The sequence below is a fragment of the Anastrepha obliqua genome, chromosome 6 (assembly GCF_027943255.1).
Source record: "Anastrepha obliqua isolate idAnaObli1 chromosome 6, idAnaObli1_1.0, whole genome shotgun sequence".
NCBI classification, from domain to species: domain Eukaryota; kingdom Metazoa; phylum Arthropoda; class Insecta; order Diptera; family Tephritidae; genus Anastrepha; species Anastrepha obliqua.
This window is the reverse complement of record NC_072897.1, coordinates 10,611,605-10,636,991: the sequence shown is the minus strand read 5'-3', so window position 1 is coordinate 10,636,991 and position 25,387 is coordinate 10,611,605. Positions and strand designations below refer to the sequence as shown.

General features: G+C 37.0%; 1 protein-coding gene across 1 annotated transcript; it reads right to left on the bottom strand.

Annotated features, from left to right (window-relative positions):
* Nucleotides 1–7,140: 7,140 nt before the first annotated feature.
* On the bottom strand, nt 7,141–24,267 carry LOC129250110 (zinc finger BED domain-containing protein 4-like). Its single transcript, XM_054889753.1, has 2 exons — nt 23,371–24,267; nt 7,141–7,410 (listed from the first exon to the last, which is right to left on the bottom strand). The coding sequence occupies exons 1-2, from the start codon at nt 24,265–24,267 to the stop codon at nt 7,141–7,143; spliced, it is 1,167 nt and encodes a 388-aa protein (XP_054745728.1).
* Nucleotides 24,268–25,387: the final 1,120 nt, after the last annotated feature.

Below are 25,387 nucleotides of genomic sequence, written 5' to 3'. Positions count from 1 at the left end.
TTACGGCTTCCAAACGCTGACTCTCCATGTCTACAGACAGGATGTAGCTAGCAAGAGCACCCCCGCAGAAAATATAGCTTCATCTGCGGAAGCAAACGAGGTTGTCACAGACAACGATGAGGTGGTTTCCAACTCCGGTATGGTAGGCGAACTCTTCGAAAGGGTTACCTTAGAGGACATGGAGGGGGAATACTCCGATCTCTCTGCTATGGAGGATGAGGAGTCTCTCCCCCCTATATCCGATGAAGAGAACGCAGACCAAACCGTGGTTGGCTGCCCTTCAATAACCTATAATAGCGATGGTGAAGATTGCACAAATCAATCTTCACCACAGTAAGGCGGCCTCAGCCGCACTCATCCTCCGTCTCGCAGAAAGAGAAGAGGACATCGTGCTCATCCAAGAACCATGGGTCGTAAAAGATCGGGTTTGCGGTTTGAGCAGCAGAGAGAACAAATTGGTCTATGTCACTGACAAAGGTAAACCCAGGTCGTGCATACTAGCAAAGAAATGTATTAATATATATTTACTAATACAATTTAGCGATGCGGACAACGTAATCACGGCAGTGGAGTCCTGTGGAAGGACGATATGGCTTGCGTCATCTTATATGGCACACGACGCGGAGCAACCACCTCCATCACAACTCATAAGAGACGCAGTTCATGAAGCATCGAGATGTGGCACCCCATTCATACTGGGAGCGGATGCTAATGCACATCATCATGTCTGGGGCAGTTCAGACACAAACGTACGTGGTGAGTACATCTTTGAATTCATTATGTGTAACAATCTTTATATTAGTAACATAGGGGATACCCCTACTTTTGTAACAACTACGAGAAGTGAAGTTCTAGACATCACGTGTGTCAATGAACGAGGGTCCCAAATTTTAAAGGATTGGAGAGTGTCTACAGACAACTCCTTTTCAGATCATAGGTACTTAACGTACACCATTTCATTGCCAACTAAGCAGTTCAAGCCGGTTATAAACCGCAGACGCACAAACTGGGGGATGTTTGAATCCACGTTATCCAGCAATCTCCCAGCAGCGACATACACAATTAACTCCGAGCCACAGCTCGACTCAGTGGTTGATGGGCTGACTTCAGCATTTCAGCAAGCTGCGAAAGCAGCATGTCCTCAGAGAACAAGAAGAGGAAAACCGAAACCTCCATGGTGGTCCACTGATATAGCAAACCTCAGAAGGGAATGCAGAACTATGTATAACGAAGCGAGGAGAACCAACTCGTGGGACAGATACAAAGAATGCCAGAGTAGATTTAAGTATGCCATAAGGGCAGCAAAAACGGCGTCTTGGAGAGACTTCTGTCAAAAGATAGAAAGCGTTTCGGAGACCAGTAGACTCCGGAAAGTAGTATCAACAAGTCCCAGTAACCCTAGCTACCTCATAAGAGAGAATGGCAACTGGACAACCAGCAGTGAAGAAACACTAGAATTACTAATGCAGACCCACTTTCCAGGTTGTCTCTGCAACGAAGACAGTAGAACCCACCCTATAGTTCACTACGAGAACCCCCCAACAGATTTCATAACGGAGGACAACATAAAACTTGCCATTGGCAGTTTCAAACCTTACAAATCACCGGGACCTGATGGAATCATTCCCGCTGACTTGCAACACACAAAAGATATGATTGCACCTACACTCGCCTTAATTTTTGAGGCAGCGATACGTCTTAACTATATCCCCAAGAAATGGGCAGAAGTAAAAGTGGTATTCATTCCTAAAGGAGGGAAAAACACACATACGAAACCGAAGGACTTCAGGCCAATCAGCCTATCATCCTTTTTGTTAAAATCTTTAGAGCGGTTGCTAGATGTGCATATCAAAGGAAGGATTAGTGACAAACTATCACCTTCCCAGCATGCATACAGCAAAGGCAAATCAGTGGAAACAGCGCTCCATGAGCTAGTTCACACAGTCGAGAAATCACTTCACTACAAAGAATTTACCCTCGCTGCCTTTCTAGACATCGAGGGTGCCTTCAATAACATATATCCGGAAGCAATTACCACTTCGCTAACGGAAATGGGAGTAAGCAATGCAATAGTCTCGTTTATAGAACGAATGCTAACTGGGCGAACGATAAACGCAAATTTGGGTGACACATTTGTTAAAAAATTTCCGATCAGGGGTACACCCCAAGGTGGGGTAATTTCTCCACTGCTGTGGAACCTAACTGTCAACAATCTTCTACAAGAACTGGAAAAAATTGGAGGTAAAATAATATCATATGCCGATGATATTGTAATAGCAATCTCGGGGAAACACCTTCCAACATTATGTGACCTCCAATAAAGATCTCTCAACAGACTATCACTTTGGTGTAAAAGTCGAGGACTAGAGGTAAATCCGGAAAAAACGGATCTGATACTTTTTAGTAGGAAACACAAAACACCTACTCTTCAACAAATATTCCTAGGAGGGAAACCACTTAGAGTAATAGAAAGGGCAAAGTATGTAGGACTTATACTAGATAGGAAGCTAAATTGGGGGCTCACAGTCGCAGACAGAGCACGAAAAGCTATGACCGCAATGTACTCCTGCGGAAGGCTCATTGGGAAGAAATGGGGATTGGAACCCAGAATGATACATTGGCTCTACACAGCAGTGGTTAGGCCAATTCTCTACTACGGTATAGTAATATGGTGGGATGCCCTTCAGAAGGGTGTGAACATCAAGAAACTTGACAAGGTGCAAAGACTAGCATCTGTTCTGATAACCGGTGCCATGTCAACCACACCATCGAAAGCATTATATGCGACACTAAACCTCCTTCCGGTAGATCTGCAGGCAATATATAACGCACGCAGTGCGGCAATAAGGCTGAACACTCTAAACAAGTGGTCAAACACGGATTATGGCCACGGTAAAATCCTGGCTGGCACTCTGGGGCTTCCCGAACTGGTGGACTATGCACTCCCGCCTATACTTGCCATTACATCGTTTACGACCCTCCTACCCTCAAGGGAAGAGTGGGAACGGGACGACGTGAGACAGGGCGAGTCCATCCATGTTTACACAGATGGCTCAAAGCTCGAGGGCAGGGTAGGCGGAGCTGTATATTCTGAACATCTGGGGATCTCCTTCAGTTTTCGGCTCCCCGACTACTGTAGTGTCTTTCAGGCTGAACTGATGGCAATAATAAAAGCCGCGACACTGATACAGTGTGATGCGATATCCGGAAATGATATCTACATTTTCACTGATAGTCAAGCGGCGATAAAATCCCTCACAAAACAGTCGACAACCTCCAAGGTAGCCATGAAATGCCGCACATCTCTTAACGAGATGGCTGAGTCATTTCACTTAAAGGTAACATGGGTTCCTGGCCATCGCGACATTGAGGGTAACTGTAGAGCCGATGAACTAGCAAGACTCGGCACTAAACTGTCTGACGAGCACATAGATAATGACATAGGGATACCCTTACAAACATGTAAGCTACACATCCTTGAAGAAATTGTAAAGAAAGCAAACGAAAGATGGCGAAATGAAGCAACCTGCAAAATCGCCCGTCAACTTTGGCCAACTCTAAATGCTAAACGCACAGAATCTCTGCTAAGCCAAAATAAACACAGTCTTAGCACATTGATCTCAGTCATAACGGGGCACTGCCTAATAGGCAGACACGCCCAAAGGATGGGTGTGCAAACACATGACTTCTGTAGAAGTTGTCAAGATGAGGACGAGGAAGAGACAATCTCGCACCTACTATGCCACTGCCCTGCTCTATCCAGGCGGAGGTTTACTATTCTGGGTAGACAATTTTTTAATGAGCTAGAAGACCTCAGTACTATAGAAATCAGAGATATTTTAAAATTTTTGAAAAACACACACTGGTTTTAGGAGAGATAGGGACAAGCTCCCCACGCGGCATCACAATGGGCTATGAGCCTGAGTGTGTTCCACAGGACAACCGATTCAACCTAACCTAACCTAACACTTGATCATACATAGCGAAGCATGTATATCGCTTAAGCCGCTGAAATTGTTGTAGGTAAAAATACTATGCAGGCTGAAGCATTATTGTAAGTTTAATCGCTTTGCATTTCCTGTCTCACAATCGAAGTTGCGACCAATTCCACGAATTGGCGCAACAAGCCAAATGTTGGTTATTAAGTTACTGCACACGCATCCGGTAAAACGCCATTGCTTCTGCTAAATGCTGACGCCTGCGACTGGGGTATTTAATGCAAGCAATTGTTGTTGCTTTTAATAAATAAAATCTGTTTAAAGGAGGAGGAATTAGAAGTCGGTTCTCAGACAGGTCTTACCGCAGTTGCAACACTTTATATTTGGACTGCTAGGTCGTGGTATTTGAGAAGAGGACTCACGTACCATTCTCCTTATTGTTCCTGATAGAGAGGTACGCTCTTCAACTTCAATCGGATGAACTTTGTGCACTTGTTTTTTTTTTTGTTTCTTTAGTCCGGAGATTGAAATATAAATGTCAAAAATATTATCAAAGGTGCCGTCACACCAATGGCATGTAGGGCGTGCTCCTACTAACACTATAAGACTCGTCCCTGGAATCGCGTTAGCATTTCTTCAAAGTGGAGGAATGTTTATGTGTATTGGCACAAGAGGTTCCTGCATCCTGATTCCGTTCCTGAGGGCGTATGGAGACTTTACGCCATCAATAGTATTTACTCCTTCCACTGCCTTCGAAAGCAGTAGTGGGGGAATGAAACATCGGGGAATGTGCAATAGTCCGATAGTACACAGACTACCTTGCCTTCGGTTTGGTACTGTAGTGAGTGTTTTACTCAAGCGTCTATACCTGTTTTGTCTAAAACAGTTCATCTCCACTGCCAAGCTGCTAGCAAAGGTGCTTATAAAACTTAATTACAAACGAAATCTATATATATAAAAAGAAGTTACATTTCCTTGGTAATCTTATAACTCAAGAACCGCCGAACCGATTGACACAAAAATTTAAGAGTTCTTTTCTATCTTTAAGGAGGTGGTTTGTGTGAAGTTCGATTGAAATCGGTGCAGGCGTTCCTGAGCTATGACATTTTATATGAGTAATGGTTTCCTCTCATACGAAATGCCTGTATGGGAAAAACAACAACAAATACACAGCCGCTTATGAGCGTTTCTGTTGTACTGTTGTGGTTGTAAGTGTATTATGTTAATATTAATTTTAGACGAAAATATAATAAAAACTGGATCATTCAAGGAACTGGAAAAACATTTTTAACTTTATTTATTTTAGCATAATTTATTTAGCGTAAAAAATTGAAATGGAAATTAAAGAATCAAAGTTTAATTACAAGTTTTTATCGGCTCTTTCACCTTACCTGTACACTTACAAAGCACATGTTTTGCTTTTACATTCACTTAGTAATATACTGTGCTGAAAGAATGCCACGTGCAAGACGAGCAAACATTGGCAGACGTTCACGTCAATCAAATGCTACAGCGTTAAATTTAAGATCACAAAGATCGTGTTCGACGAAATGAAGTGGAAACACAACGACGCAGACGGAGAAATCAGTCGGTTAATAGTGAAGCACCAAGAAACCGTCGTAGGCGTACGTCCGTTTATGATATACGTCAAATGGAACGCGCGGCTTTCAATTACGATGCCACCATTGATTACAGCATGTATGCCTACATTGGCCAAATGAATATAGAATGTATACATTGCAAAGCAATTAAATTCAGAAACGAATCGCCTGGTATGTGCTGTGCTGGTGGGAAAGTCAAATTGTCGGTGCTGGAACTTCCGCCAGAACCTTTGCATTCATTGGTTTTTGGCAATTCACCAACGTCGAAGCATTTCCTCTTAAACATTAAAAAATACAATTCATGCTTTCAAATGACATCTTTTGGAGCTACAAATATTATACGAGTAAGAGATGGATTTATGCCGACGTTTAAGGTTATTACTTCGTTTGGAATAAACCATATCATATTTAATTTATGTGCCGTCCCTGTGTTCGATGTTTTTAAAAATTCAGATCCGCTATCTATATATACTTCTCGAACTTTATAGATTTAACGTCAAATATACCATAGAGTTGGGTCTTTGCTACCATTCCCAGATGGTGACCATCAATTTTAGCAAATATATTTTATTGGTGATGATAATCGTGAATTAGATCAGCGCTGTGCAATTTCGACGAATACGAGAAGATCCATCGTGAATGAATTGCAAACAATGTTCCATCAACACTATGAATTGGTGAAATTGTTCAAAGTGGCACTCGATCTGATGCCCACCGATGGCCACAAAATCATAATAAAAGCCGATAAAACACCAATTGGGGAGCACGCCAGACGATTCAATATAAAAAAAACATTTTATGTATGGTGGTGCGAAGCCCACTGGGTAATGCTAGTATAATATAGTTTATAAGGTTTTTTCCTTCTCCCTTTCATCCCATCTTCTTTTCCATTCGGCCATCGAACGTGTTCTTTCTGCAGCCTTTTCTGCTACCGTCGATTTCGATATTTTCACTCCATACAGGCGATACAACTCCATCGCATGGATGTCCACTGCAACAACGCATATTACATCGTCTGATACCGTTCTATAAGTGCATGCAGTACTTAGTGCGCTGCATCCGTGGGTGCAAATCACCCATAACTCGATAGAGTCTCTCCACCATGTTACCTTGTGTTTTACAGAGCCATTGCTGTACTCTCGCTGCCGGATCATTACATTTTGCATCCAGCTTTTAGGACCCAGTCGTACATTACGTTCCAAAATGTTGGCTCCAGGACCAATCCCTGAGGGACCACACCAGTGACTTCATACTTCTTTGACTCATTATCAGTATCGTTCTGTAGGATACGATTGCTGAAATAACTTCTGATGATGCGCAAGAGATAACGTAGCACCTTGAAATGTTTTAAGGCTTGCAGTATGTTAGACCATTTTGCCGAATTAAAAGCATATTTACATTTCGCGAAAGTGCTGACCCGATGATAACTTCTATGTTTGAGACTATTCAGAGACGATAGCATCGTCGGAAACCAAACTATTTATCAGAGAGTCCATTGGAGCTTTCGAAGTTCTCCTGTAGGCGATCGCATATGATATGTTAAAAATTTTTCCCTACTGTATCCAACATACACAGGGGTATGTACCTATGCGGATGGTTGGTCAGGTTGCTGCTTGGTTAAATAGCAGCACCAAGTGTTGCAATTTCCATCGCTTCGGGAAAGTTTCTTCAGCCAGGCATGTACTGCATAGGTTGACGAATGTGTGGGGTTTTGATCGAATCGCGGTTTTAAGCGCATTGTTAAGAACCCGATTTGGGCCAAGCGCCTTGCAGTCTTTTACACGTTTTAGTGTGTTAAGCACATCTTCCGGTGTCACCGGTGGTACGTTTACGATTGCATCCAAGTCATTTTCTTCGTCGCTTGTTTCCTCCTGTGGGGTAAGAGCGCCAATACTGTGTGTTGCAATAATTCTAGACACGTAGGTTGCAGTGTTCTGGTCTTTTTCACCTTTCTAATGACCGTTTTATACGCCAGTCGGGAGTATGGGCACCATCTTGCATTTGTTTAAAGCAACTACTTTTACTTTCTCTTATTTCCTTTTTCAGCTCCTGTTTTCGTGCTCGTTACTCTGCCTGCAGACCATTTAAGATTGGTCGCTGATGAGCGCTTATTGCTCTTATTCGCAGTTTTATGCAGGGTTTTCTCATATCAGCTATTTCAGCAGTCCACCAGTAGGCAGGCTTGTGTTTTCCACCATATCTACATCTAAGCACCGATGCATCACAAGCGGCTGCCATATGTTCCGCCATGCCATCCGCACTCGTGACGGGATGGTAAGCATAATCGCATGCCGACCTAAATGTCTCGGTATTGAATGGCGTTTTTTTTTCCTTTTTGTCGCCTTAACGTCATTACTGTTGTTACTGAGTGGTCAAAGTCGAGTTTGCTATGTAAGTTCCTCACGTTAAGTTTAATTCTAGGTTGTTACTCCTAACACTTGATCATACATAGCGAAGCATGTATATCGCTTAAGCCGCTGAAGTTGTTGTAGGTAAAAATACTATGCAGGCTGAAGCATTATTGTAAGTTTAATCGCTTTGCATTTCCTGTCTCACAATCGAAGTTGCGACCAATTCCACGAATTGGCGCAACAAGCCAAATGTTGGTTATTAAGTTACTGCACACGCATCCGGTAAAACGCCATTGCTTCTGCTAAATGCTGACGCCTGCGACTGGGGTATTTAATGCAAGCAATTGTTGTTGCTTTTAATAAATAAAATCTGTTTAAATGAGGAGGAATTAGAAGTCGGTTCTCAGTCCACATTCTGCAGTGCTTCGATCGGGTTGATTTGAAAAATAAATTTGCCTTACTTTATTTGGCGCCCGAGCTAAAGTAAAACAGTGCCACTTTCAAGTAGTTTAAATAAACATTTTTAAAGAAAAAAATGCCACTTTCAAACAGTTTAAATAAACATTAAAAAAGTGCCACTTTCAAACAGTTTAAATAAATATTTAATAAAGTGCAACAAAACGTGCCAATCTCAAAAAGTTAAATGAACGTTTTTTAAAGTGCCACTTTTAAAAAATTTTTAAATGAACATTTTTATAAAGTGCCAAAAAAAGGTATTCCACTCTTAAAATAAACATTTTATAAAGTGCCACTCCTAAATAAACATTTCCATCAAGTGCTACAAAACAGTGCCTCTAAAAAATTAAGGCAAACGAAACTCACCCGAATAAGAGCAATAGTTATTCTAAGAAGGGTCCTCAGTAACGCGAAGAAGGAAAAAGGAGCAGCCCAGGGAATCGAAAAGGATGTGGATTCACGTAGTGGAGTAAGTTGTAATTAAGCATACACAAAAACTCTGAAATAAAATCCTAAATTTAAATTGAAAAACTTAAATTAAATTGTGAAACTAAAAAGTCTAATTTGGTAAGAATTTCGTTGAAAGAAATTGTAAAAGTGTTATGAAAACTTTAAAGGAAACGGAAGGCTAAGAAGAAAATTCAAAATTTTGAAACGAGAGATATGCCTACTGGAAATCACAGTTTTTGAATTTTATAATAGAAAGAAAGAAAAATTAATTAAATTTAAGACACCAAATCGCTCAACATTAATAAAGGAAATAAAATTTCTGAAACATTCGAATATTCTCCATTTTTGCAAAAGCAAAATAAATAATAGAATCATAAATCAACTACAGGTCTTTACTGAAACCCTGTTGGGATTTAGGAATTTTATCTTTAAACGGGTATTAGCCAATAAAATATGGCAAACCCAAACAACTTGGTGCGACCTCCAATATTGGTAAGCAGCCCACAACTCAATCCAAATCCCAACAATGTTTTGCAACCTTCACACGACTTAACAAACTTAGTAAGGTACTTAGTGACCCAGGTACTAAATTCTGACGGACGGAGCATAATATGTACATAGGAAGCGAAACACACCCCCACTAGTGACCAAACAATACACGACATTCACATAAACAACCACATACCTAGAAATGTATAAATTCCCCGACGTAGTAAGACCACTGCGAGAGTTCTCTAGTAAACCAATAGAATTCCACTCATGAGCGCACCAATATGATTCCCAAGTACTTCAGAATCCTAAGCGTTATTAGGAACAAATCGTTGGTAGCGCCGACACAGCACTAGAATCCTACAATACACCCCTGGATTGGAGAGCGATATCAAAATGCCTCACGACTCATTATGCCTATAAAAGATATCTAGGCACGTTGGAATACCAAATGACTGGCCTAATCCAAAGTAAAAACTCGATCTAAGAATTTTACCAAAAAGTATACTCCCATCTTTCCTTAATTTTGAACAAAATGTGTTGTATGGAAGTCAGGCAGGATTCAATTAGACTACTTACAGGAACATATACAACAAAAGCCATTGATATTTTCGTTAAAGGCCTTAACGGCGATCTCCCACAGCTGCTAGGAATAAAAGAACCTAAAGACCTTCCCGAGGCGCTTCATTTGTGCTTAAAGCAAGAAAATCAGAGGTTAAGGAGCACTCATGTCTACCAACAGAATAGATTCAATGATTATAAGCCACCCTATCCACAAAGAAACTATCTAAAATCACCCCAATTCTATCCAGAGCTGGCGCACCTTCCAAAACCCCTACAGCAACTTAGACCCAATCAAACATTTTTAAGGCCACAACAAGGATATGGAAATTCACAACAATACCAACAAGGACTTTACAATTTTGCAAGGCATCAATATCTCCAGAGAACACACCTACCCACAAGACCATACCAATACCCACAGGAATACAACGAATTATATCACAATCCACAATATAAACCACCCACAAGGCCTACAGCACCGAAACCACAACCAAAACCGGAACCGATGGATATCGATCCAAGCATCAGAACCAACGCTGTTCATTATGCAAATAGAGCTAACATAAAATACCCCGGAAAAAGACCAAATAACTCAAATTTAACATACCCACCTATTAAAACACAAAGAAACTTCCACGTAACCGCTGGCGAAGAAAACCCTTCATACGTGGCAATTTTCGCTTGTAAACAATGGAGTGGTGAGCTTAAGAAAATCGGTTTCCAGTGATTGCATTAGATAAGAGTGTTAAAAGGGCAAATGAGATTTACGAATTGCTATAATAGTATAATATTTCAAGAATCTTTGTTTACCGAGCGATCAATCGTCTAAAGTGACAGACAGAAAAGGAAGTGGTCATCCTCGCGTGGTTCGAAACAGTGCAGCTATAAAAGCCGTTCGAGAAATAATTCGCGAAAATCCCCTTAGGAAGCAGAAAACCATGTCCAGGGAAATGAATGTATCGATCAGCTCCATATTAAGACTTGTTAGAGATAATCTCCACATGAAAGTCTTCCGCCGCTTAACTGGTCATCTTCTGACAACGCGCTTGAAAAAAAATAGACTCGACAGATGCAGCAGCTTCCTAATGGAATCATACCTACCCAACTGCAGAAATCTAAGGAGGTGTCATGCCGTTGGCTGGGCCCTAACTATGCGAGCTGCATAGCAAGAGGCTATATACAGGAATCTTGGAGGGCTGTGAGAGATGTGCTCATACCCAAGGCAGGCATGAGCTCTCATGTCTCCCCTAAGGATTTCAGGCAAATCAGTCTCTCATGTTTCTTGCTGAAAACCCTTGAGAGGCTGATTGACCTACACATAAGAAACGAAATTCCTAGGAGTCGTTTGTCGCATACCCAACATGTTTACTGCAAAGGCAGATCAGTGGAATCTGCCCTGCACACAATTGTTAAAGATATTGAGGAGTCTCTATATCAGAAAAAACTTGCAGCTAGCACCTTCCTCGACATTGAGAGGCCTTTTAATAACGTCCTTCCGGGGGCAACCGAAAATCTCTGGGTAGGCTGAAGGTTGGAGCCGAAACTTTCCAACTTTCAAGAATGCTTAGCGACAGAACGGTCGTAGCAGAGTGGGGCGGCATCTCTTCCCACCAGCAGATAAGTAGGGGCACGCCGCAAGACGGTGTTCTCTCACCATTTCTCTGGATCATTGTTATCAATGACTGGCTGGAGGACAGGAGGAACTGTAGGGTAATTCCCTGCGCGGATGACGTGGTATTAATCGTTAGAGGAAAGTTTGTAGATACCCTGTACGATTTGATGCAGGAATATCTGAACGTAATTGTTCGATGGGCAGCGGACTGCGGCTTGTAGGTGAACCCTCTTAAGGCGTAGCCCGTCCGAGGAATTATAAAATACCCAGAGCTCAACTCCCCTCGATAAGGGACGCTCCGTTGGTACTTTCTGAGAAGGTGAAGTACCTAGGTCTAATCCTTAACAGTAAACTAACGTGGAGGCCCAACATTGAGGAGAGAGTAAGGAAGGCAACAACCGCCTTGTGTGAATGCAAGGGCGCAATTGGCAAAAGATGGGGCCTTTCGCCTAGAGTTGTATTTTGGCTCCATAATACCATAATAAAGCCAATCGGGTTATATAGAGTCGTTATCTGGTGGAACTCACAGAAGAGGATGGCATCAGTTAAAAAGCTAGAGAGAGTTCAAAGGTCTGCACTCATTGGAATCAGTGAGGCGCTTCGAGCTACGAGCGATTAATGTAATGTTAAATGTGGTACCTGTAGACATCACAGGCAGGATTACCGCTACACGTACCGCAATCAGACTGAGCACCTTTGATATTCTTCAACAAACAATAAAGTACACTGTAGAATGGCTCGATAAATGGGGCATAGAAGTGAACAAAGAAAAAACGGTACAAGTGATATATTAAAACAGAAAGCCTATGATGCGATCAACTATCGATATAACTAAAGACTAAAAACTAAACTGGAAAACATACACAAAAAAAACGAAATGAAATCGAAAACAAGTTCATACAACTATACTAGCTGTTGGCCAAAGTATCTAAACTAAGCCTTAACACCAAAGTAGACACATATAAATCAATAATCTCACCCATTAGAAAATATGGGAAAGAAATCTGTGACACAGCAAAAGGAAACAATATCCAAATAACTCGAAGGACCCAATCTAAACGACACGATAACATGTATAGTATATGCCAAATGACGTGAGCCACAGCGATCTCAATATTGACACAATAGATGACACAATTAGAAAATACAGCATCAAATAAATACAACGACTAACAAATCATCAACATGAACAAATGCGCAAACTATCACAATCGGAGAAAGTAGCAAACTTTAATGTTTAACTAATATTGGTTATAGAACGATGAATTCTAATACTACTTTAAAAACAATGAGTTATTGTTTAAGTTTAACAGATTGTAATTTTAAAGTGGAAATAGTAAAAAAATAATAATTTTTGACTTGCATTGACAAGTTTCCCAAAATTTGCTGTTGTTAAAAAAATCGCATCTAGAACTATTATTGCAATTATAAAATTTTTTTTCCAAATGTTTAAACTATATATTGTGACTGTTGAAAATAAATCCGATTCCAATGCGACTCTGTAGTAAAGAGAGAATACAAATTTGTTGTGAACATACACACTAACATATTTGTATGTATACAAATTTTATATTGTCTTGACTTTGACATGTCACTTTTTCTATTTTCAAAATTTGAAGTCAGTTACCTAAATAAAGCGATGGGCCCAGCCACGATGGTCTCGCGTTTTTAGTAATGGAGTTATCGGTGAATTGGAGGTTGTTGGTGAATCTGCTACTTGAGTGGAGTGTGTGCGTTCACCATGGGTTTCATGTACCAGATTGAAAAATTGGATGAACGTAACTATGAGCAGTGTGTTGGTGGATGCATGGAGATGGACGGAGAGCGACCAGTAGGGGAAGTGGCGAGCTGAAATGCACTCGACGGAAAAGAATTGGCAATGATCTCATTGAACGTGAAGCCATCGCAGTTATGCTACTTGAAGAACTGTACGACAGCGGCGTGCGCATGGAAAAAGCTCAAAGATGTGCATGAACTAAGTGGGTCAGTAAAGAAGGTGTGCTTTTATAAGCAGTTGCTTGGTTCGATGATGACGCTATGTGTACAGTGAGTCAGAAAAGTATTGTACACTCGAAAAATCAAAGTTTTCAGTGCTATAACTTTTCTTCTAATGAAAGTATAAAAAAATCGAAAACGGTATTTTCTAAATGTACATATTACGTGCCAAGTTGTCCAGTTTTTCGACACTTGGACTTAAATTTTCTTTAAGAATGTCGCGATACATATGCTTATCCATTGTCTCATTTATGAACACGAGCTTTCCGACACCAGAAGCTGCGAAACACCCCCAACAAATCACATTTCCTCCACCGTGTTTAACTGTTTTGAGCAGGTTGTTCTCTTCAAGCTCTTTTTTATTTTCGCTAAATCTTTTGTGCTCAATCTGACCTAAATAAATTGAATTTAGATTCACCACCATATTGGTTTTCCAAAAAGCGTTGGGCTTATTTAAATGCTGTTTAGCAAATTCTAGCCTCTTTTCCCTATTTACCTAGAAATGAAGGGTGTGCGTAGTGGAACCCGGCCATGATACCCAGCCTTATATAGGGTATTCCGAATAGTTTGGGGGTTGAAATTGATTTCAAATGAATTTTGCAGGGTCTCGCACAATTTGACAGCCGAAGTTTTTGGATTTTGTGCCACCGCTCGTTCGGTTAATTTTTTTGGGCGGCCAGACCTGCTCTCCGGACCTATTTTGCCAGTATTGCAATAATGCATAACGATGTTTCTAACGCTGGACTATGATTTATCAACAAGTTTGCCAATTTCGCGATAGGATTTCTTTTCTAAATACAGTTTTATTATTAATTGACGTAGTTCTAGGGAAATTCAGCACCACGGCAGATTTTGATCTATGTCCATTGAAATCGCGATCAAAAGTGATTGCGACCGTATGCAATTCCTAAAACGTACGAATAAGTAAAAAGCAGGAGTGAAAATAACGGGAGCTTACCATTACGACGCCAAAAGCATAAGCTAACATAAAAAATGTGGCAATACTTTTTTGATATTAATTTGTGCTTTATTTTACCTGTCAAAGTTGAGCTTGTAAACCTATGTCTTTATTAATTTTTTTTGTTCATATATGTACGTAATAAATAAATACAATTAGAAAATACCGTTTTCTTTTTTTTTTTGTTCTTTCGATAGAATAAAAGTTATAGTAGGGTAAGGCTTCCTCAAGTGGGTCAAAAAATTGCCACAGTGAATAGTTCGCGATGAAACTCAGCCAGAACTCAGTTCTATCATCCAGAAGCACACTCAGAAAATTTTGTTGCAAAATTCTAAACATTTTTTTTTTTATTAACTATCGAAGTTTTTTGCAGCGATTGAATAATTATCACATTTCTCGTAAAGTAAGTATCCGATTACAACGATTTTTCAACTGCAGATTGATAAAGGATGAAATTTTCCAAATACGTTATTTTTATTCCGAAACTAGATGTTTTGTTGCTGTAAATAATTTTTTTTAATAAACAATTTAAAATTTAACTAATTTCTGCGCCTCTGGGATGCAAATTTTTTAAGGATATTTACGTAATAAACATCTGTGCATTTATGTATGGAAGAAAATGCGTGCAATTCGAAAAGGATTGATTACAATTAATTTTTTTTGTGCCAGAATGCGAATTTAATATTTTGCTCAAGCGGCTGAGAAAAAAAATAAATGAAAGAATAAAGACAACTTTTTGCTTGAAGGGCTTCTCAACAACTGATTTATTATAATTTCAATTATTACATTTAGACTTAAGCTAACGTACATATATATTTGCTTATTCTGCATTTAATATTTATTTTTACAAAATTTGTTGCCAATATCTTATTCCGCATTTCCTGTCCCACACTTTTTCAAGTAAGTCAAACTGTTGCAAAACAGGAAATGCGTTTCCAATTACATTTACTTATTGTTCATTATTTTATTTACAAAATCATCAATTTCGTCTGTTTTACCGTGTGAATTTAATTTTGAAATTGAATATGTAACTTCTCCCCCCTTTAGATTAGAATTCTCCTGAATTCTTTTATTTAGATTTATTTTAATATATTTTAGTTTTGTTCTCCAAATGACAATTATTAATATTATTGTTAAAATTAGAAAGAAATTACACCCGTATATGATATGTTATGAATTTTCAAATTAGATATATTTTTGAAATTTATTTTATTCTCTTCATCTATTTGTTCGAATGTAAGTTTTTCTGTAAAATTTTTTATATTGTCATATTGCAATCTCATAATATTTCCTTCGAATTTTTCAATCCAATTAGAGTAATAATAATCATTAATTTTTATTGAACAATTGTTAAATTGGATTGCGTAATTTCCGTTCAAAACAGTGTCATTTATGTTACATGTGTTATTTACAAATAAATTGAATGCATTTTTAACTAGAACTGTTTTTTCGTCTAGTGCTATAATTTCTAATTCTTTACTTCATATTAAGTTACAATTTTTTGTTATTATACAATGAGTGCTGGGTTTTAGTTGTCTGAAATGTTTATTTTCTTCAAATTTCATAATTTTATCTTTATAAGTAAAAACTTCCTCTATTTCTGCTCCTATTTCTTTTTTATTCTTATTTGGTAGTGGTACAATTTTTCTTATTTTTATTTGTATGAATGATTTTGGAATTTTAATGCTTAATATTAGATAGGTATTATTAAAAGTTGCTATTCCTAGTTGTAAGTATTTTAATTTATTGAAATCAATATTATAATTGGTAATTTCCTCATTTGTTAGAATATTTGGGTGAACTAGACCATATTTGGCTGCGACTACATTGTCTTGGATTTGTTCTATTTTACTTTTTATTAACTGAATTTTTGTCATCTGTTGTAAGTACATATGTTGTTGATTTTCTTCGTCTATGAATTTATTTATACTGTTAAGTCCTTTTTCAATTTCTTTCCTATCATCTTGTACAATATTTCTTATTTGTTTCATTGCCAAATTAAAATGTTCATTTATGTGTATTTGTTGATTCAACATTTCGCCCGTTTGTGTTAAATGTTTTTGAATTGCCTGTCTGTCGTCATCGTCCATTGTGCCAAATGTCCATTTTGCTACAGTACCTATTGCGTTTACAAGTCCTCTCTTATGTCTTTTTTCTATTGGTATTAATGTCATTAACTTATTTCTCGCTTCTAATAATTCTGTTTGTAATACATTTTTGTTAATTGTCTTTATTTGTATAATATTATCTGTCATTTCATTAATAATATCTTCTATTTGTTTAACGTCAATTATATGGAGTACTATATCTGTATCCTTAACTATTCCCTGAAGTCCTAACTGAATGTCCGTGAATCCTGTTTGGTCTTTTAACTCTATTGTGGTCAGTTCTCCTTTAATTGTCGGTGTCGAGGTCGTTATTAGTATCAGTATGGTCATTATCTGTAAATTTATATTGTCTTTTAATGTTGCATGGATGAATATTTTTTAACAGTCCTTTTTTATATTTAGGTTGTTCTTTGTGCCTAACCGCTTTGTAGTTCTTTATGAATCCCTCGCGTCTTTTTTCTTTATAGTCCTCTCTTTTTAAATTAAGTTTATCAATTTTCTTTCTTTTGCATTCTTCTAAGTTTTGTTTAATTTTTTCTAGATCTAAACGTCCTTCCTGAACGTCTTTTGGTGCACATTTAATACTTGAATGATACCTTTCGTTATAATTTCTGATTGTTCGTTGAATTAATTGTTGGATAGGTAAATTTTTATTAGTTTGGTACAAAATCCTAAACTTTTCTGCCATCGTATTATGAAATCTTTCTATATCGGCATTTCCTGTATGGCTGTTGGGCTTAGATAAATGTAATTCGATTCCTTGTTCTGTTAGAAATTCCCTTATCCTTATTGTCTTAAATTCATTGTCTGCTATTATTTTATCTGGTTTTTCTATTTTAGTGATATGTTCTTCTAGTTTTTCTATTATAGTCAAGTGATTTCTGTCATTCAATGGATACGCTGCGCCAAATTTTGAAAATTTATATATGGTCGTCAAAAAGGTAAATCCTTTGATTACGTATGTATCCATATGTATGATTTGGTTTTTATCTGAAGGAGTTTTTATTTTTAATCGGATGTCGTTCATACTTTACTTGTTGGCAAATGTCACATTGATTAATTACCACTTGGATGAGTTCCATGAGTTTTGGAAAATATATTATATTTTTGATTTTATTATACGTTTCTTGTATGCCAGAGTGCATACTCTCTCTTACATGATACAGTGATATTTGTTTTACTGCTTCCACTTCAGTTTCAATGTCCTGTGCTCTCATGGTGCACTTAGTAAAATTAATCTGGCTATCGTTTGAATACATATCTATAAGCTTTTCTTGTAGTATATTATAGTTGTGTTCGGATAGTTCCGAAAATATCCCTATTTTCCCTTTTGAAATGTATCTTCTAAAAATGTCTCCCATTAGGTTAAAGTCACTTTCTGCAATAAAAATAATTCTTTTCCCATGTACTTCTTTAAATTCTTCTGTTTTATTATTTGTTAATATTATTTGGGTTTTGTACTTATTCACAATTTCTTCTTTTATAAAAAAATGATCACTCAATTCTTCCTCGGCTGAATGTACTTTTGCCATTGTAACATCATCTTCTATATTGTTAACTGAAAAAAAATTTAAAATATTGGTATTTTCTACCATGGTATTTTCACTCCCCGCTTTTTCTGAAATAGTGTCCTCACTATTTTCTAATCTACTTAAAAAATCTGCCACTTTATTTTCTTTTCCTTTTAGGTATTCTATCTCAAATTGGTATTCACCTAATTTTAATAGCCATCGCTGGTGTCTGGGTGACATGTCTTTTCCTTTGTATTTGGAATGGAGATATTTAATTGGCTGGTGATCAGTAAGGATTTTAAATTTTTTACCATATATGTAAGGCCTAAAATAATTTACACTCCACATTATTGCTAGGAATTCTTTATCCGTTGCAGAATAGTTTTTCTCATGGTTATTTAATGTCCTTGAAGCGTAGCACACTGGGTGACCTTCTTGCGATAGTACCGCACCAATCGCATAGTTAGATGCATCCGTTGTCAAGGTGAATTGTTTATTGAAATCGGGATAACGTAAAATAGGATGTGTACTTATTAATGTTTTTAACTTTTCGAAAGCTTCAATGTATGTTGGGTCTTTTACATTAATTTTTGCGCCTTTCTTTAGGTATTTTGTTATCGGTTGGGCTACTTTCGCATAATCTTTTATGAATTTGCGATAATAACCTGTTATTCCCAAAAAACTTTTTATCTGTTTTTCGGTTTTGGGTAATTCTAAATTTTGGATAATTGTAATTTTATTTGGGTTTGGTTTCATGCCATCCTTTGTTAAAATGTGCCCTAAAAATTCTGTTTCTTTTTTAAGAAAATTGCATTTGTCAACTTGTATCTTCAAATTTTTACTTTCGAGAATTTCGAAAATGTCTCTTATTGCTTTAATATGCTCAGTTAAAGAAGTACTAAAGATTAGTATATCGTCTAAGTATACTACACAGGTTTTGTTAATATGATCTCTCAAGATTTCATTCATCAGACGTTGGAATGTGGCTGGCGCATTTTTAAGACCAAATGGCATTCTCATAAATTCGTATAGACCATGAGGAGTTACGAAGGCAGTGTTTTCTCTGTCTTCCTCCTTTACTAAAATCTGATGATAGCCTTTCGCTAAGTCTAATGTCGTAAAATATTGCGCTCTACCTAATTTGTCTAGAATTGAGTCTATATTGGGTAAAGGATATTTGTCGTCTAAGGTTATTTCATTAAGTTTTCTATAGTCGACAACTATTCTATATTTTTTTTCGCCTGAATTATCCGTTTTTTTGGGTACGACTATAAGTGAGCTTGCATATCTTGAATGGCTTTTTCTAATTATACCTTGTTCCTCCATTTCTCTGATCTGTTTCCTTACTTCTGCTTCATGTTGAGGTGGGTATCTATATAGCTTTGAATAGATTTGCTGTTGCGTAATGGTTTTTATCTCATGCTGAATTTCTGTTGTATTAGTTAATAAATCGCCTTCTCTAAACAATAATTTGTTATATCGGTTTAATAATTTTATAATTTCACTACGTTCTTCATTATTTAAATGATTTAATTGAAGCCTTTCGATTTTAGGATCACTGGTTTCAAGCATGTAAATTTGATTAAATTTATATGGGTTATTAATAAAATAAGATATTTTTCCATTTAGTGTTATTTGTCCTTTTTCTATATTTATTTGGGCATTTAAAAAGTTTAATATATCGATACCTATAATGAAATCATAAGTTCTCCCTTTTAGTGGGGTGATCTTCCAACGAATCCTGGCATTGTTAGGTAAATTAAATTGCTCCGGGCTTTTTGTGTGCACTTCATAATTTATTGTATCCTTATTTGTTAATGTACTAAATGTTATGGGATATTTTAATTTATGTATATCAAAATCATTTATTTCCTTATTAATTAAACTAAAACTGGCACCTGTATCTATTAGTGCTACGTATTCTTTATTTACGATCTTTAATGTTATCTTTGGCAGGCATTCAGTGGCTGCCTCGTAAAAAAAATGGTATTATTAATTTCAGGTCCTTCTGGGCTTTGCCTACCTAAATTTAAGCGATCTTGGCCAAACTTATGATTAGGGTGTCCTGCCACTCGAGGATTGTTATAACACCTTTCAATATTGTCCACTTCCATGAGTTCCGTGCGGTTTTGTACGGCCTAGCGTGTCCCATTTGTGGCACACGTTTGAACTGTCTTGGGGTGTTATTATTTCTTGCGTCATTTTGGAATCTGTATCTTCCCGAATTATTTAAAGGATTATTAAAAGCGTTTTGCTCTTCGCGTCTATAAAAATCATTAGTCCACCTATTTCTTTCTTGAAATTGTCGGTTATTTCTTTCATCCCTGTTTTGATTATTATATGTCCTATTCTGATTATTATACGATGTTTTATTATGAAATTGTCCCCTATGTTTTTCTTCTCTTCCGAATCTCTTGTATTCGGGTCTTATGCATGTGTCTTCAAACCTTCTTTGATTCATTATATACAAAATATCTTTTAATTGTCTTTGTTCGTAAATTTTGTCGAGTAATGTCCCTTGGGTCATCTCTTTTATAGTATTCACTAACAAGCTGTCTATGTTTGTCAAGTCTATGCCAAGTTCACCATTATAATATACAATTAACTCGTCACTTTTATACTTAATATTCTGAATTACAGTAATTAACTCACTCACCGTATTGACTCGTAGATTGGCCACTTGTTTGTAGATTTCGTGAGGCTCCGTGTCTGGTCTATACCTCAATTTCAATGTGTCTTTTATTAATTTCCAGTTGTCCGGTTCCGGGATGTTGATTATTGCGTTTTTGGCTTCTCCTTGTATTGTTTTATAATATATGGTCCGTACTGCTTCTTTTCTCTGTCCTTCATCTTCGAGCGTTGATATTAAATATTCCACGCTGCTGAAGAATGAATTTATTGTAATGTCTCCATGTCCTGTAAATACTGGTAGGTGATTGATGGTCTTCAGTATTCTGTCCAGTTTGTGTTGGTCTTGTTGCTGCCTTTGTTGAAGATCTAGATATGCCAATCTAAGCTGCTCGAGTTGTTGCTCCCTTCGTGCGAGCTGCTCTACTAGATCTACCGGTGCCATTTCCTGTTGGGCCTGCTCCATCCTTCTTTTATCGAATTCCTTCTGCCTGGCTTGCCTAATTTTTGATTGTTGGTTTATCAGCTAGCTTGTTTGCTAAGCTGATCGTTCCCTTTGTTTTTATGTTGGTGGTGTCTACTTTAATAGTGTTCACTGCACTGCACTTTTTATGTTAGTGGTGTCTACTTTTAATAGTGTTCACTGCACTGCACTTTTTATGTTAGTGGTGTCTACTTTTAATAGTGTTCACTGCACTGCACTTTTTATGTTAGTGGTGTCTACTTTTAATAGTGTTCACTGCACCGCACTTTTTTATGTTAGTGGTGTCTACTTTATAAGTATTCACTGCACTATTTTTTTTTTAATTATACGTATATTAGGTTATACCCTGGAGGGTCCGGTCAACTCCTGAGTTGGCTACGGATTCGCAGGATTAGGATTTGGGTGTTATAAAAATTTTGTTTATTCACCGCACGTAATTCGTTCACTGGATCCTTTTACTTTTTAAAGGATCCTACCGACTGCGCCAATTTAATATTTTGCTCAAGCGGCTGAGAAAAAAAATAAATGAAAGAATAAAGACAACTTTTTGCTTGAAGGGCTTCTCAACAACTGATTTATTATAATTTCAATTATTACATTTAGACTTAAGCTAACGTACATATATATTTGCTTATTCTGCATTTAATATTTATTTTTACAAAATTTGTTGCCAATATCTTATTCCGCATTTCCTGTCCCACACTTTTTCAAGTAAGTCAAACTGTTGCAAAACAGGAAATGCGTTTCCAATTACATTTACTTATTGTTCATTATTTTATTTACAAAATCATCAATTTCGTCTGTTTTACCGTGTGAATTTAATTTTGAAATTGAATATGTAACTTGCGCGCTCTGACTAGCGCAGAGATTCGGCCTCGGGCGCTCCCGCGACGTGCACGAATACGCAAACGGGGGCTCGTGAATTACGATCAATGGATAAGTACTGACAGGTAGTGCGCACATTTCAAAAGTTATTATTCAAATTAAAAGTACCTATGAAATAAGTTGAAAAAAAAATTAAAAAAAAAACAATTCCAATGAAATTCAATGCAAATTAAACAATTTAGTGTGAATTGTACCTACATGCACTTAAATATTAATTAACTTCCAAATTTTTTGTTTACCTGTATACAGTGTAAATATGATATAACATTAATGATAAATAAATAAATTAATTAATCGAACGAACCCGTTACAGAATTAGTTCAAAACCTGAGTAAGGATTTGCTTGCTGTTTTAAAACATGATTTTCTCGCGACATCACAAGCACAGTATCTCGTCGATATTAAAAAGAATGCGATTGAAAAAGAATACGTCGTTTGCCTTGATTTCTCCGAAAATTAATGTATGCAATCAGAATATTGGAACACAACGCAGGCAACAATGCATAGGGATGCAAACATCGTTATATAAAACATCGATTTTTCGATGTATCGATGTTTCTGTAAAAAACATCGATGTGATAAACATCGGGCACTAAAACATCGATGTTTCGATACATCTTAAAAGAAACCTACGGAATCTTTTTTTTTTTTTTTGTAGATTCCTCTTACCCACCTAATTAAATGCGGGTTTTTACATCCTGTAAGTACAAGTTATGTATTCAGAACTGAGTTTAAAAACAATAATTTTGATAGTCGTTTTCCTATCAAACGGTTTCGTTGCTGCGTGGTTGTCGCTCCTGCCTTAGAAAAAAGTCGCTCACTGGGAACTGAAGTGGCCAAAATGGGTAGATATTTTGAAGCTTGTTTATATAGACAAGGAAATACACATTTCATGTCGTCCCACATTGCAATTGGATTTTGGTTAATGGGTGCAACAGCTGATCCTAGATACATTTGCAGTTCAACCTCCGTTCTAGCAATTGTAGAGACATTGGAATGTTTGGATTTTATATTTTGGTGCTCCAAATTTTTATGGTGTTTCCAAATATCAAAAGACTTTTCTTCTTTTTCGCAATCATCTGAAGAATCTGACGTAATCGAGTTATTCTTTCCATCTCTTATGAAGTTGTTCAAATAAAAAACTGTTTTGCTTTTTGCCAAAGCATCCTTAAAGTGTAGCAATTTGAATCTCGGGTCTAATGCAGTCGCCAGCGAAAGAATCGAGTTGAATTCAAGTTTGTCGAATCTTTTGTTCATATTCTTTTGTAATTCATTTTTTAGCTCAAAAGCAACAGCGTCTCTCGGTATAACTTTAGTCAGAGCTTCGTTTAAACAACTTACCAGGGGTATTATCTTGCTAACAGTAACATAGGAGTCCGCAGAAATCTCCCTGGTAACAGTTTCAAAAGACTTTAGTAACTCAATTACCTCTTTGATATTATTCAGCTCAGAGCCATTAACCATGGAAGGTGCTTCCGGGCGAGTGAGAAGTACTTCACTCAAAAAAGAGGATAACTGAACAAACCTCTCCAACATGTAAAAACAAGAGTTCCATCTTTTTTTGACGTCCAGAATCATCTTTTTTGTTGTACCTTCAGACGTTCCAGCTTCCATCTGTTTCTTTCGCAAATCATCACTAGCATAAACGCTCCTCTTGATAAACTTAACAATGTCGCTCACCTTAATAATCAATGATGACACTTCCGTAGACTTGTCAATGGCTTGAGTGACAACCAAATTTATAGTATGTGCGAAACAAGGTATTATTTTATTGTCGCCGAATAAATTCCGATTCATTTTTATCATGGTACTGTCGTTATCTGTTATGCAAACAAAAACTTTATCTGTGACCACGTTCCACTCTATAAAAAGTCGCGACAACTTTTCTCCTAAATAAGCAGCTGTGTGACTTTCGCGAAGCTCAATAAGGCGTAAAGTTCCACTTAACAGATGCAAATTGTCTAAAAAATGAATTGTTACTCCCATGAACGACTCGTTTTTCATTTGCTCCGTCCATATATCATAAGTTAGACAATAAGTGTCACTTTTACGAATATATTCTTTAAAAGCACATGACAACACTTCATATTTTTCATCCACGCGCAATTTAACTGTCTCCCTGCTGGGAACTTTATAGAGTGGAACCAGTTCTGTCATAAGTTGTAAAAATCCCTTTCCCTCCAACGAAGGGAACGAGGGACGAAGACGGATATTCAGGTATACTACGTTCTGATTCATTTATAATCTCATATACCTCACTAGAACCTGAAGATAAAGCAGTTGTTTTAGCAGTTGATGATGAATCCTTTGGTGTTGTAATTATTTCATAAATTTTTCGTTGTTTTGGTAGCGAATGTGGAATAACTTCTGCACAGCATTCGTCATTATCGTCCGATTGAGTTCATGGTAAGGTCTGTTTATGCACGTTCTCGACATGGCATCGAAGGTTTGATGTATTACCCGATGTCCTTAAATTCTTATTGCAGAGTTTACAAGTGGCAGAACTGTCTGGATTTTTTTTAAAGAAGGTCCAGACTTTATTTTTGAATTTAGAAGATTTAATTTCGGGATCTAAATATTATATTATGTAAGTAAAAAATTAACAAATTCACTAACATATGTTTATATCGCACTAAACTTACCATACATACAGATATATACACACAAACCCTCGTTCGCACTGGAATATAGTAAAGCAATCCGTTTTATATGGCGAAATAGAAATTTTATTGGATTTGCGTGTTAAAGAAAACTGTATACTATGAAAACAATTTTGTTTGTACTTACTAACTTCAATTATACGTATTTCCAATCGCAGATTCCACCAGCGAATTCTCAGTAACAGAATAAAAAAACGTGATCAAATAAGAAGTAGTAAATGACAGTGTGATAAACCTTTGCATAAAAACAGGGTTGTAAAAGTTTGAAGTAAACTTTATATAACCCTGCATCTACACCTTCAAAACATGCTTTCTTGAAAATCGATATCAGTTTAGTATAGTCAGCTCACCGTTTTCTTCACACAAAAACTCACCTACAAAAGCGAAAAGCACTTGATGAAAATGTTAATATCTTTTTAAAAAATAAGTTTCCTAAAAACCAGTATAAAAATAAGCAAAAATAAAAAACATCGATGTAAAAACATCGCTCAAACTAACATCGATGTATCGATATTTTGACATTCTAAACATCGATGGTAAATATTCATATGTAAATGTAAATGTGTTCAATGTAAATATTTCAAAAACATCGATGTATCGTTTGCATCCCTAACAATGCATCCTTACGTTATGCATTACAAAGAAAACGGCGTAGAACAGCATAAGAATTTTGTGATAATTTCTGAAGCATTGGAACA

Excerpts from the sequence above, each read along its gene's own strand:
- LOC129250110 (XM_054889753.1), bottom strand. The coding sequence starts at position 24,267 with ATGAATCAGAACGTAGTATACCTGAATATCCGTCTTCGTCCCTCGTTC. Across the intron at positions 7,411-23,370 it reads TTAGCAAGATAATACCCCTG|GAGGAAACAAGCGACGAAGA; the intron begins GTAAGTTGTTTA and ends CTTACCCCACAG.